General features: G+C 42.8%; 1 protein-coding gene across 25 annotated transcripts in view; it reads right to left on the reverse strand.

Moving 5' to 3' along the window:
- Positions 1 to 13043, reverse strand: part of LOC102139221 (serine/threonine-protein phosphatase 4 regulatory subunit 1-like) — an 86539-nt gene that overhangs the window by 3159 nt on the left and 70337 nt on the right. For 7 of the 25 annotated variants that reach the window (XM_045363186.2, XM_045363183.2, XM_074005598.1 and 4 more), the window contains 9 exons: positions 12037 to 12126; positions 11352 to 11545; positions 8340 to 8435; positions 7479 to 7664; positions 7059 to 7220; positions 6027 to 6127; positions 3958 to 4078; positions 3046 to 3180; positions 599 to 740 (listed from right to left, as the gene is read on the reverse strand). In XM_045363186.2, coding sequence (XP_045219121.2) covers positions 599 to 740; positions 3046 to 3180; positions 3958 to 4078; positions 6027 to 6127; positions 7059 to 7220; positions 7479 to 7664; positions 8340 to 8435; positions 11352 to 11545; positions 12037 to 12126 — 1227 coding nt within the window. Of the gene's footprint in view, positions 1 to 598; positions 741 to 2244; positions 2905 to 3045; positions 3181 to 3957; positions 4079 to 6026; positions 6128 to 7058; positions 7221 to 7478; positions 7665 to 8339; positions 8536 to 11351; positions 11546 to 12036; positions 12127 to 13043 lie in introns of those variants that run through there. The other 18 variants (XM_074005594.1, XM_074005601.1, XM_074005595.1 and 15 more) reach the window with 9 other exon arrangements.

A 13043-nucleotide genomic window follows, 5' to 3' on the forward strand; every position in this document is an offset into this window, starting at 1 on the left:
ATATTTTAAAAATTATAGTAACTATCTTTTTTTCCTGCAACACAAAGCAAATGGCAATGTGTGGAACAGGAGCAGGTTGCAGGTAGGGTGGGGCAGGGGGTGAAGTGGCAAGACATGTACATGTAGGGCAGAGTTCAAGATATTTTCTTATATGTGTGGTGTAGAAATAAACTATCCAAGAAACACAAAGCTTTTATTAAGTCCTGTCCAGGTGTAAATAACCCACTAGTTGGATTATAAATGTTTTCTAACTGACCACAAAACAATACCATTAAAATGTAATAGCAGTTAAGGCTTCATAATCTTTCATGTCATAACTCAAAATTTATCAGTTTCCCTCATTTCTGGAAAGCTATGTAATATTTTGCATTTTAGTATATGTTTATTAAGTGTGAAGACCAAATTACATTCATTTCCTTAGTCATTTTATAAATAACATAAAATGATGCATAAAAGTCAATATATTCATTTACATAATAAATCTTAAGCATGCTGTCACACAACCTGCCTCAGTTTCCTAGAGGAAATCTAGCTGGGGCCTTTAACAACTGCTGGAGTTTACCTGAAATGTGTGAGTTCCGAAAAGTGCTCCACCTACCCTTTGCCAACAGCATCTGCCTTAGGGCCTTGGCTAGCAGAACCCTCACATTGGGCACAGGATCTGACGCGAGGCTCAGGAGGCTGGGAAGCAGGTGCTCCACGAACTGGTCCACGGGGACACACTCCTTGCTCACCACTGCCTGCCCCAATAAAGTCACAGCCAAAGAAGTGATGTTTTCCAGCAGTCTTCCAGAAACATACACTTCTTTAATCTCAAAGAAGTCATTTCAGAATCTGTATGTTTGAGGCGTGTGTGTGAATTTTTAAATCTCAAGCACTGCATTTGGTTAGAAACACAGTTAATACTTTGTTATAATTCACCACCAAGCAGTGGGTTCCAAGTAGGTTAAGATCTGGTGGGCTCTGGAGTCAGAAAAGTCTAGATTCAAAACCTAACTTGGTTTTAGTAGCTATGTGACTTCGGGTTAAGCGGCTTAGCCTTTCTGAGCCTCAGTTTCCTCATCTGTAGGATGACAAGTCTGTTATGCAAAACATCTAGGACAATGTCATTCACAGCAGCCGTGGCTGTCAAGTGACAGTCAAATCCCAAACCATAACCCAAAGCCCAGACCTCTGTAAACGATCAGTAAACGCCAGTCCTGTAGTCATCCCCAGCATGTGCATAGAACTTCTCCACTTACAAGACTTTACATGTATTCTCTCAATCCTCAGGACTAGCCCTGGAATTCAAAATCAGCCTAGTTTTACAGGTGAAAAAAACTTCATTTCCAATGTGGTGGTGACACCCAGAAGTCTTATAACCACTAAGTGGCAGCAGGGTGGGGACTGCAAGCTGAAGTGTGGGTTCTAACTCCTGTGGCTCTTCTACTCCAGGGTAATTTGTGTTGTGGTGGATGGGCATTGCAGTGGCTGCTGCTGTTCCCTAGGTGCCAGGCGCCATGCTGGGTAGCTTAGCTCTATCAGCCCACGGAAGCCCATGACAACACTAGAAGGCAGGCACATATTCCTGAGCCCCTTTAAGCAGTGTACATGGCACCCAATGTGTAGTCTTTTACCCCTCACCCCCTCCCACCCTTCCCCCCAGTCCCAAGAGTCCTTTTGCTTATTTCAGATTTTCTAAATCTCAGATAAAGAATTTAAAAATAAAAGCAAAAAATATCTCCATTAAGCTTTCTCCGCAAATTGACTTGGAACACTGACTCTTCCTTCACAAAAGTCTGTGCCGTGAAGCCTGTGGTTTGTGAGTTTGTTAGTCACTCCGCCATCCACTGCCCTTTCTCAGAGTGGGAGGCCAAAGCACCCCTGTAATGTCCCACTGGTTCAACAGGGGGTGCTGGTGAGTCCTCTGGTGCCCGTGGTCATCAGGGAGAAAAAGGGGGGCTTTGTGGTCTGGGGTCAGGTACGGTCCCAACCATGGCTTTACTGTACTATCAACAAAGCTGGGTGGCGAGTTCACAGAGGTTCATTACACCAATCCCTCTACCTTTGTATATGCTTGAAAACATGAGTAATGAAAAGTTAAAATGTTAAAAACAATACTTTAGCAGAAAAAAAAAAATCATGGGCTTATACTTCCTGTGTGATCTTGAACAAGTGACCTAACCTCTCTGGGCTTCAAATGTTTCACCTAAAAGAGCTGGTCTAAAGGTAAATGGGTATGCCATGCTCAATATACATTATCTCTTTTTTTTTTTTTTTTCCCTGAGATGGAGTCCCACTCTTTTGCCCAGGCTGGAGTGCAATGCTGCAATCTCAGCTCACTGCAACCTCCTCCTCCTGAGTTCAAGCGATTCTCCTGCCTCAGCCTCCCAAGTAGCTGGGATTAAAGGTGCCCGCCACGACACATTACCTTTTATTAGAGAATTAAATGTGTGATGTGATGCCTGACACACAAGAGGTATTCAAGAAATGGCAGCCATTATCACTGCCATTGCCCCTAGGCAAACATAAATCACACCCTCATTTCCAAGAGGCTGAGTAGAGAGGGCGATCTGAGGAGCTGGACAGGATGATACGAACTCTACACATTTACTCTAAAGAGGTTAAAGTCTGTGTCCTAACCCACTGCCCAATTCTTCATCCCACCTTCCTTCCAAAGCCACTGGCTAAGGTGAGGCGTAGTGGTGGACACAGACCTGGATAGGGCAGGAGTGGACTGTGGGCCTGGCCCTTACCTTACTGGATGGAAGTGTAGGAGAGCAGAAGCTTGTCCACTCTGTCTTTAGCATCTAGAATCTGTCTGGACCATGGCAGGTACTCAATCAATAGCTATGTGGCAAATGAGTAGGCCAGTGGGGTAACCCTGGGCAAGTCCCTTCACCACACTGGGTTGGTCCCCATGTCCTGTGAGATAAGAGGGCTAGGTGAACTAATTCCTCAGTTCCTGGCTAGTGTTCCAGGGCTGAGATTCTCTGTCTGGTGAACTTGCTTTCATCACATGGCAGATGTATACCCAGGGTGGATCCCTCCCCAGGTCTTGCTAACCTGACAAATGAAAGCGAAAGCTTGCCTTCCAACCCACTTAGAACAGTGCCGGAACCTTATGATGAGTTCATTGATGAAATGTAACCCCAACGCACTTTCACTGTTGGAATAGAACTTCTGCAGAATTGCCACAACCTGTGAAAAATATCAGAAGAGCACATTTAAAATGCTGCCATCTATTTGAATTATGAATACTACTCTACATGGAAACTAGACATTTTTATGCACCCTTCCACTTTTAAAATGAATTTATAAGCACAGGAGAAAGTAATTTTTGTCACGGTCATCATTAGAACACAGAGAAAAAAGATGTTTAAATATATGGCAATACACACACACACACATAAAACCCTTCATAAAAATGAAATTTAAAAGGAGACTGACATTAGAAAAATATATTACTAATCTTAAGGTTCCAAATTTTAGAGCATGTCCCCTTGCTTAATAACTAAATCATTACCTTTCAGAACATGCCATTTTTATAAAATTTTAATACCATCCGAGTATCTTAAAATCAATATTGTCCAATGTGATTTTTTCATCAGCATGCAGCTGGTATAAAGCCCACATAAAAAACAGGATCAGCTTTTCTATAGCAGAGCCTTTGCTCACTAAATATTTTTCTACAAAACCAAGCTGTAAATCAACCTGTATTTTAAAAACACTAACCTACTGCTTAAAGGGTTTCATATATAAAAGGATTACTCCACAATTTCCGTCACTGAAACATAACAACAAAAAATCTATCTTACAAATTGATAAAACTATAATAAAGTTCCTAATTTCAAATTTTAAAAGCTAGTTTCATAGGTAAGATGACAAATTAAGCCCAGAAAAATTAAGAGTTAAAATGGAAGATACATCAACATTCCTATTGGTAAACATCACAGAGCATATGCCCTTATTCCTTACTAGTTTGAAGGAGATCCACCGAACTTCAGAAACTTGATCTGCACACAACTTTAAGGCAATGTGCATTAGGTAATCATAAACATCACTGGGACTATAGAGTTCTAGAATCAGTATCAGCTGTCTGAAATTAAAAGGAAAAAAACAAAAACAAACAAACAAAAAACATTATTTTGGGGCAAAAACAACAACAACAACAAACTTACTGATTTATTTTTACTGTCATTTCATCTTATAGATAAAAATACCCAGGCTGGGAAATGAACAGCAAAAGACCCAGCAAGATTTCGGTCTTCAGTAAAATGCCAACAGCAGCAAGCTGAGCAAAATGACCATGCAAAAAAATGTGAACAAAAGTTTAATTCTTCATCTCACACACATACAAATCAAACAAAAGGAAACAAACTCCGTAAAACAGAGGCTGAGAAATTTATGAATACAGATTTAATATTTCGATTTTAGGTTATCAGTTGAAAAGCACATAAAACTTTAAAAATCAGATAACATAAAAATAGCCAGAATGTTGAAGTTCACAAAGGTCAACAGATCAAGCGAACACTCTGAGATTGCACGACCGCCCCAGCGTTTCTCCAACTGCAAACCGAACCGGATGCTCCTGCTCGCAGCTCTTGGCAGCACGAGGCGGTTTCACTGCAGCGAGGTCCGCTTGGAGAGAACTGGGAGCGCGTGCTCCTTACTCCAAAAGACAAAAGCATGCAGGAGGCGGCTGGCTGCGAAAACCCACTACCAAAGCTTTCACTACTTTCTAAATGGGGATGGGGAGAAGGACATGAAAATAAATGGCATTGTTTTCACCCAGGCAACGAAAGGAAATGAAAAAGAGATGGGGAGGAAGTTAGAACCAGAAGCCAGGAGTGCTGGTGAATACTTTCATATCAAAAAACACTGTTTTCAAAAAAATGATACCAATATCATGGGCACGGGAGCACAGAATTCATATCAGTCGCTGTGCCTTCAATAAGCCGGGAGATGGGAGATGGGAGATACGGCGCGCAGCGGGGGAAGATAACGTGGTCGGGCACTGGGGCCGCGCTACCTCCCGGGGCAGCCCTTCTGGGCACCGAGCACGCCCACTTCCCGTGCGCCACCGCTAGAGGTCGCACTGCTTTCATGGAAAACGTGGGCCTGTTTTTCTCGACTCAGAACAGGATGCTGGGAACATGGTACAATGACTGAAACCTCAATCTCTCAAATTAAGCAGAATGATTAAAGACCACAGCAAAGAGAAAGGCTTTCGGTTTGCCCCTGGCATCAGCCAAATCATATCCTGAATAGCTGCAAAAGCCTGATGAATTTATTCGGGGAAGACAATTATTTGAGAGATTTCTAGTTGTGGATGAGAAAAATGAAAATTAAAGACCCTGAAATGAAAACAAGGTAAAAACTAAAACCCAAACAACAACTGCCACAAACAAATTCCCCCACACCATGAAAGGCACATTAGATACCTTAGGAAGGGGAGTTATTTAAACTGATGCTTCTACCCTTTCATCATCACTAAAGCCTGGAACATTCCTTTTGCCAGCTCAAGACAGAATTAAATAACTCCTTCAGGCACAAAATGATGTGCAGATAGGAGCCACCTTGGGAGACCTTTTTATTTCGTAATCATCTCATCTGGGTTAGACCCCTTCCTGTCTCCCACAGCAGCTAAAGGGCATTAGGCATGCTGTACCCTGCGGAGAGGACCACACTCAGAATGTTCAAGAAAGCTCTGGCAAAAACTGCTCCGATTAATAGGAAAATATTGAAGAGTGGGTGATTCATCTTTTATTTGGTTCAAATAAATTGCCTTCTAGAACAGCAGAACACTCTAATTCGAAAGTGACTCAAGCCCTGTCTTCATCTGAAAATGAATATCTCCCCGGAGATTGTGGTATTTGTAACTTCGGGTTTTTGGAATTCTGTTTATACCTTAATAAAAACATAATCTCTTTATCTAAAAGAACACTATTACTGCTGCTGCTTTAGAAATCAATTATATGGTAAGAAAATGAAGATTTATTCCACCTAGTTTGCCTTCTCATATCCCCAAATATATTTTTACTTACTCTGCTAGTTCATATCGAAACCTCCAATTCCTGCTGTTATCAGTCACTACAAATTCTTGAAGCTGATAAAGATAGTCTCTCCTCTTGTCTTCATGAAGCAACTATTTTTTAAAAATGTATATATAAACAAACATGTATAATCCTTCAAAATGACCCCAAAGGCCCCCTTTTATTCCACTTCCGATTAGATATTTGTCACTGGTAAGAACTTTTGCATTTCCCCTACACCTCGTAGTCTATCACCCAGCATGGCTGTGAATGAACGCTGCTGTATACTGACATCAAATGCATCCCTGAATGCCTCCAACCTTTTCCCCTGGCCAGGACATGTGCTTATTATGTATTTCTGAATGCCCCTGAGGTCTTCCTGCTTTAGTAATTTCCTACCTAAAAACAAACAAACAAAAGCCCAGTCTGTGCGTGTTTGGAAGACAGCACGCCAGTGCCGCTTCCCAGGGAGCGAGGCTGCTGCTCTGCACCAGGAGAGGAGAGACTCGGCTGGAGCAGCACACACCAGAGTCCATGAAGGGCAGCTCTTGGTCATGTGGATGAGAGTAATTAGTTTCTCTAGGTCATTTTTAAACTCTTATTTTTATATTCATCATTCCTTTAGGGGGTGGAAAAAAGCCAGAAGGGAAGCAGAAACGCCTTGCAGAAAAAGTGCTTCATGCAGAACAGAGGTTGGACTTCAGCCCAGGCTCTTGCCCTGGGTGACTTCTGGGCAAGTCAGGTCACTACCCGGGGGCCTTGGTTTCTTCTTTTGCAAAAAGTGTGCTAGGCTTTGTGTCTACCATCTTCCACAGAATTAAAACTCTAACGGACAGGAAAATTAGGAGAAAAAAGTTTAAAATATTTACCCATCACTGAAAGAACTCCCACTTAAAGATTATGGATGGTACATTTCAGCTAAAGAAAGCTAAACAACTGCATTGTTTTTTTTTTTTTTTTTCACTGACACCATATCCATCCAGGGTTTCACAAATTTGATTCGGAGAGGGAGGCTTGTTTTTTGCTTTTAACTCTTCTTCCTACCTTTAGAAAATCATACAGGTGTTTAAGAACTCCTATTCGCACTTCATCCAGATCCTTTAAAAATCCATTGAAGATAGGCACCAGGTCAGCTGCTGTTAACTGATCCCCAAGAATCACAGCCAGCTCGTGAATGGAGAAGGCTAGGGTTCGCCGTACCTTCCACTAGGGGTGCATAGCAGACACACGAATCACGACAAGCAAGTGCAATTCAACCTCTTTCATATCTTACGTGGCATTTTTGGAGCAAAATGAATACTGCCAGGTGTTGGACACTTAAAGCTTTATTTCAAACAGAGACCAGTAAATATGCCAATTTGCATCCACATAAAATTCAGGTCAATAAGCCTTGCTGCAGCTTCCCTTTTCTCCTTAATGAATGACCCACCCTCTTTCTGCACATGCCTCTGAAAAGGCTTTTACCTGTACGTCAGAAGCCAGTGTTTCGTATGTATCTTTCAGGCAGTGCCAATTTTGCCTGCCCAGGGTCAGCGCCACCCCTGGGAGGCTGTAGGCACAGTGTTTGGCTATGTCAGTATCAACAGTCTGGGCTCGAGCTGGGTCAGTCATGGACACATACTGATCTAGCAGCGGCTGAGGTATTATATCCTGGGAAATGAGAGAGAAAGGAGGCCATCATGCATGCAGGAAAATACTCATGGAAAACACGGAGTTTGGAGTTTAGAGGTGAAAACAATAAAGGAGAAATGTGGGAGGAACAGGAGGCCTTCCTGAAGTCAAAGGGCTTCAGATTGCCAACTCTGTTTTCTCCAGAGAGTGGGTTTTCAATTTTGATTGAAGTGAAAGCAACACCCAGAACTCATCTTTTTAAGATTGGCACAATATTTGATATCACAGAGGACAGTCTAGACAGCAATGTCTGCTTAGGCTGGTACATACAGCTCTTGCAAATGGAGACTGGCTTCTCTTTCCTTGCAACTGCCCCAAGAACATAGCACCTGAGACCTTATACTCTGATAATCAAGCCTATGTTTGACTGTGTTTGATTGAGATAGAACTCAATCAAATCAGTGTTAGATGTCCTTTTTTTCTCATATTAGTTTGCTTTATCAAAAACACTATTATAGATTGTTCAGAAGCTTAAACACTACCTTACAATTAATTTTTTACAGTTATATTAGCAACACAAAATACAAATTAAAATATGTAATCAATATTGATGGAAGAAAAAAATATTTGGTTCCAAGTCTTAAAGTTAACTTTAAGAAAATATACAGTTTTGAGTTTTTTTGTTGTTGTTGTTGCTGTTTTCAAGAAACAAACCTGTAATTTAGATTTATTCTCTTCAAGTAGGGTGGGATCCCGCCTCTGGTCAGCCTCCAGATGGTCACGGGTTCCATTTCTGGGTTCACCAGGATCCTACAGAGTTGATTGGACATGTTACCAATTTGCTCCAAAGGAAGCAGCTGTCCTGTCACTTCCCCTTCAAAGAGTCCTTTTTCAATGCCAGAAATTACTTCTGTAAGCCAAGGCAAAAGCTTTCCTTGAAGTCAATGGTATCTTTCCAGATGTTAAAAATTACATTTGCACAGTTACATATGATACTGTATAAACCAGTTCTTTTAAGTGCTAAGGAAAATTGATTTCATACATTTTAATACAAGACTGCTGGAGGTCCTTACAGAAATACAAAGGCTAAAGTGAAAGCAGTGAGGAGCAACCCTGTGAGTTTGCATCCACTATTCCTTATGCCCTAGGGACTCCTGGTATGGCTAACCAAGACCTTTAAGTAACATTCACATGTTTGAGGCACAGACTACTCCAGAAGGGTGAGGTTTGCAAGAAATGGTAGAGCCAGCACCTCCAACATTTCTCGGTAATTAGGGATTGCAGCAATGGTGGGTCCCCAAAAGAGGATGGGGACTGGGAAACCCAATGGATCTGAGAGAAAAGATGTGGCTGATATAGGAGTATTTACTCAGAAAATTGTCCTAGATATTCACATGTACAAACACTCCTAATGTTTGCTGATAAACCTTTACATTAGGTTAACAATTAAAATGAACAAGGACATTCAATGGTGACATATTGGTCTCTGATCATTGATTAACATTAACTGAGATGGACCTGACCTTCTCCTTCAACCATAACATGGATTTCCAACTTGCATTTGAAATGTCATACTGTCTACCAGCTGAACGGAGTCTGACAAATCAGCTCAATATAGGATCCAGGAAAGTTGATTAACACACCGATAGATGCTTCGTTTGCTCTGAGGCGCACTACCAGAACCTTCAATTCCCAAGGTTTCCACTGATAGGTACTGTTTATTTTAACAGAGGACATGATAAAACAGAAATATTTTGGTATAAAAACCTAAGACCTCAATTTCTCCAAGTTAATAAATTCACATATAGTAACAAGATGTGTCATTAGAATCACTATTATCCCTTTAGAAATTAATTTTATTCCAAAGTCTTCAGTGCAAGCATATGTGCAGCACTTACTCCAGGAGCCAAATCAAGGCTTAAGCAAATCACCACAAGTCATGGCACCCCCAGAAGGTATTGTGAGTTCATTCCCCAAACCCCAGTGGGACACCATGCTGGCTGGCTATCTGTGCACCCACCACTCAGCACCCAGCAGCCTTCTTTCTAGCAGGATGCCGACTCCGTTCGGGGGCTCCCATGTTTCTGTCCGGTTCACCATGTTCAACCCATGAATGCATGCTGTGACTGTGGCCAGCAAGAGAGAGGCAGGAGGAGAGGACAGGAAGGTGGTTCCCCGCCTGGGGTGTCCTTGTTCTTCAAAAGAGACAAGTGGGAAGACACAGGCCCCGCCTTCCACCAGGCATTTCATGCTGACAAGAGCCACCATGGCCGAGGGGAACGGTGGGCAGATCAGCACCAAAGGGATGGAGTCCACCTGCCCAGACGCCACCCAACCACAGCGCTTCTTCCTGTTGTCTTGTGCAAGAGAACATATTCCTCACGGTTCTTGGAGATTTTTGTCTCCTTTCCCTTCTTTTGTGACAGGAAGCATCCTAACTAATCCCACTAGGACCCTGGAGTCAAGCCGCAAATTCAAGGGCTCTGCCCTCCCACATCATAAAACAAAGGCCCCAACTTGAACCCTTTTAAAGCAGCAACTGAAAAGCCCCAGCCTGGAGGAATCTGTTCTTTTTTTTTTTTCCCCCCACCTCTGTGTATGATAAAGAAGTCCAAATACTATCACATCCCCACCAAGGTAAATGTGGTCACATCCTTCTACTTAACACCTGCAACTTCTGCACTCTAGGTAACAAGGTTGACAATAATGAGTTTTCTTGCTATTTTTTTAGCAACAAACCAGCAGAAGAGGATATCACCTCATTTCTTACTAATCACAGATAACCAACCCCTACACATTTTATGTTTGAGTTTTAAAATGTTTTATTTTGCTTTATTAGAGCAGGCCTAAGGGGTAAGGGAAGTGATAAGTTAATCACTGAAATCCAATTATAAACTGTATGAACAGAGAAACAATTGGTATTTAGGCCCTGAAGACCGTGAGATTGAGGAGATTATCCATCACAGCACATGATAACCACACAGTGCTATCCCAATGACTGTTATGACCACAGACCCCTCCCTCATTTTAACCCTCCATTCTGCCCCCTACCTGTGGAAGAGCCCAACTTAAAGCGGTCTGAGTGGAAGCTCAGTAGAAACTAGGACAGCTCAGGAACCTCCAGCTACAAGAGGCTGACCAAAGCTTCTGGAGAAACCTGAAGAAATAAACCATGGGTCCCCCCTCACTCCAGCTTTGGGGTCGTCGTCTCACAAGGGGCTGGTTCCACCCACAGGAGGAAAGGGGTCACTGGTGCTTTTTCAAAAGCTCTCCTCTGAGAAACAGGGTGCCAGGACCAGCACTGGAGCACCCATGTGTGCCAGAGCGCCTACCAAACGGGGGGCTTGTGTGATGGCTGCTCTCAGAGGCCTCGTCCACTTGAAATTCCAGGAACTGCCTGAATTCACCCTCCACTATTATTAAAAGATGTCAATGTCTGTTAGCAGTGACACAGAGCATTTACATGGTTGATCTCCCCAAAGAACAAGTTCTTGTCATCTCTGGAGAAGAGGGAAGGTACTTTCTGGTACCCACCCATCTTCATGGGAGCACGTCGGCACTATCAATCACCTGATTGATTGGTTGACTAGTTATCCAAAGCATGACCTTAAGAATAAAATGAAATTTGCCATTTATCATCTCTGCTGGGATATATTAATAAGAGAAAATGCTGCTTTGTGATTTCTGTCACATCCTCGGTGGCTGAGGGATAGGGCAAATACTTACTGTGCTTTGTAATATCCTGGCCACAAAGAGCTCATTCTGAGATGATGAGGCCGACAGAGTGATCTGATTGTCAGAGGCAGAGCTGGGATCTGAAATGGACACTTCATTTAGACCTGCTGTTGGCTTGCTCTCGGGTTCATTCACGGAGTCAAGCTGTGCAGCTCTCAGTGCAGCTGATAATACCTGAACTTGAGCTGTAGGAAGAGAAGTTTCAAGAAATTTAACAACTTTATTTGGTTTGTGGGGTTTTATTTCAGAGAAGTCTTCAAAACAACACAGTCTGCACTAAGCTACATGGTGTGGGTGTACTACACTGACACGTATCTGTTCTGAAGTGACAATGCTCTGCAGTCTCAAGACAAGCTCTCAGCAAGGTGGTGATATTTCCGGCCATTAATAATAACTACTCCAACTAAATGCCAGCCACGCACAGAACATCAAACCTGAACTTGAAAAGTCTCAATTCGGAAAAACCCGAGTGACTCCACCACATTTTAGAGAAAGACAGCATGGTATCACTGAACAAGGATGACTGGGAGGTCGCTCAACTCAGTGAAGGGTATCCTGCTCCCCCATTTATAAAGCAGGATGGCTACTCTCTCACATACACATACACACATGTGGACACACACACCCATGCATGAATACATCCATTTACACACAGATGAGTAATGCTCTCACTCACCAAGCCCCAAAGGCTGCCGATTCTTTCTGTCCAGAGTATGACAGTTTGAGATTCTCTGAACAGTAAAGATAACATATTTCACATACCTTTCTGTAAAAACAAACTGGATGTTTTAATGTCCCCAGCCTCCCAAAAGACACACACACACACACACATTACTTCCTGCATCCTGCTTCTATTAGTTAAATTTGGTGGACTCCAAGATTCATCAAAACACTGAGAGCTTGTAGCTGGCTCTGTGCTGTGCCCAGGACAGGTTCCACCACTCCAGTGCTACACACCAGGCCCTTCCCAATAGGTCTAGTGACATCTCCTGCCTGCCATGGCCAGTTCACAAATAAAATGCATCACTTATTTCTGGATCTTCTGGGATCATAGATCCCTTTGAGCTCTGAAGAAAAGCTCTATGGGCCTTTTCTTACAAAGAAATTAAGTATGCACAAACATGCAAGATTTTACAAGTAATGATTTTAGGGAACTGAAAGAACCCTCTGAAACTCATCCCCTGACTTCTCTGAATGGTGGGTTCTCAGTCAATCTCTAAAGACCAGGCCAACTGTCACCTGCTATGTGAGGTCTCTCCCAGACATTTCCTCTACACATCACATCCCCTCTGCTCCCAGCCCTCGCCATGCCCCACAGGGTGGCTGCCCGCACAATCCCCTTAACCACGCCACAGGGGCCTCGGGGGCCGATCATCACTGCCCAGCCCCCAGACCAGGTCTCACACCGGGGATTAAGGCAGCTCAGTCGTGTGTTTTCCAAAAACAGGCTTTTGTCTATAGCTATCAGAAGTGATATGTTACATGTGCCCATTCCTTCAGCAAACATTGATTTAGTTTCCTTCATAAATTTAAGGATAAAGAATAATCACACGGCTAACTGAATTTTCACAGTTCCCTTCCTGAAAGCTTCACAAATCTCTGCCCAGCAACAGCAGCAAGTGCTGTTTCTTCCAATTTCTCCAACTCAAGGAAGAATACAAATATAGCACTGTGCAGAGAAGG

The sequence above is a fragment of the Macaca fascicularis genome, chromosome 10 (assembly GCF_037993035.2).
Source record: "Macaca fascicularis isolate 582-1 chromosome 10, T2T-MFA8v1.1".
Classification (NCBI taxonomy): domain Eukaryota; kingdom Metazoa; phylum Chordata; class Mammalia; order Primates; family Cercopithecidae; genus Macaca; species Macaca fascicularis.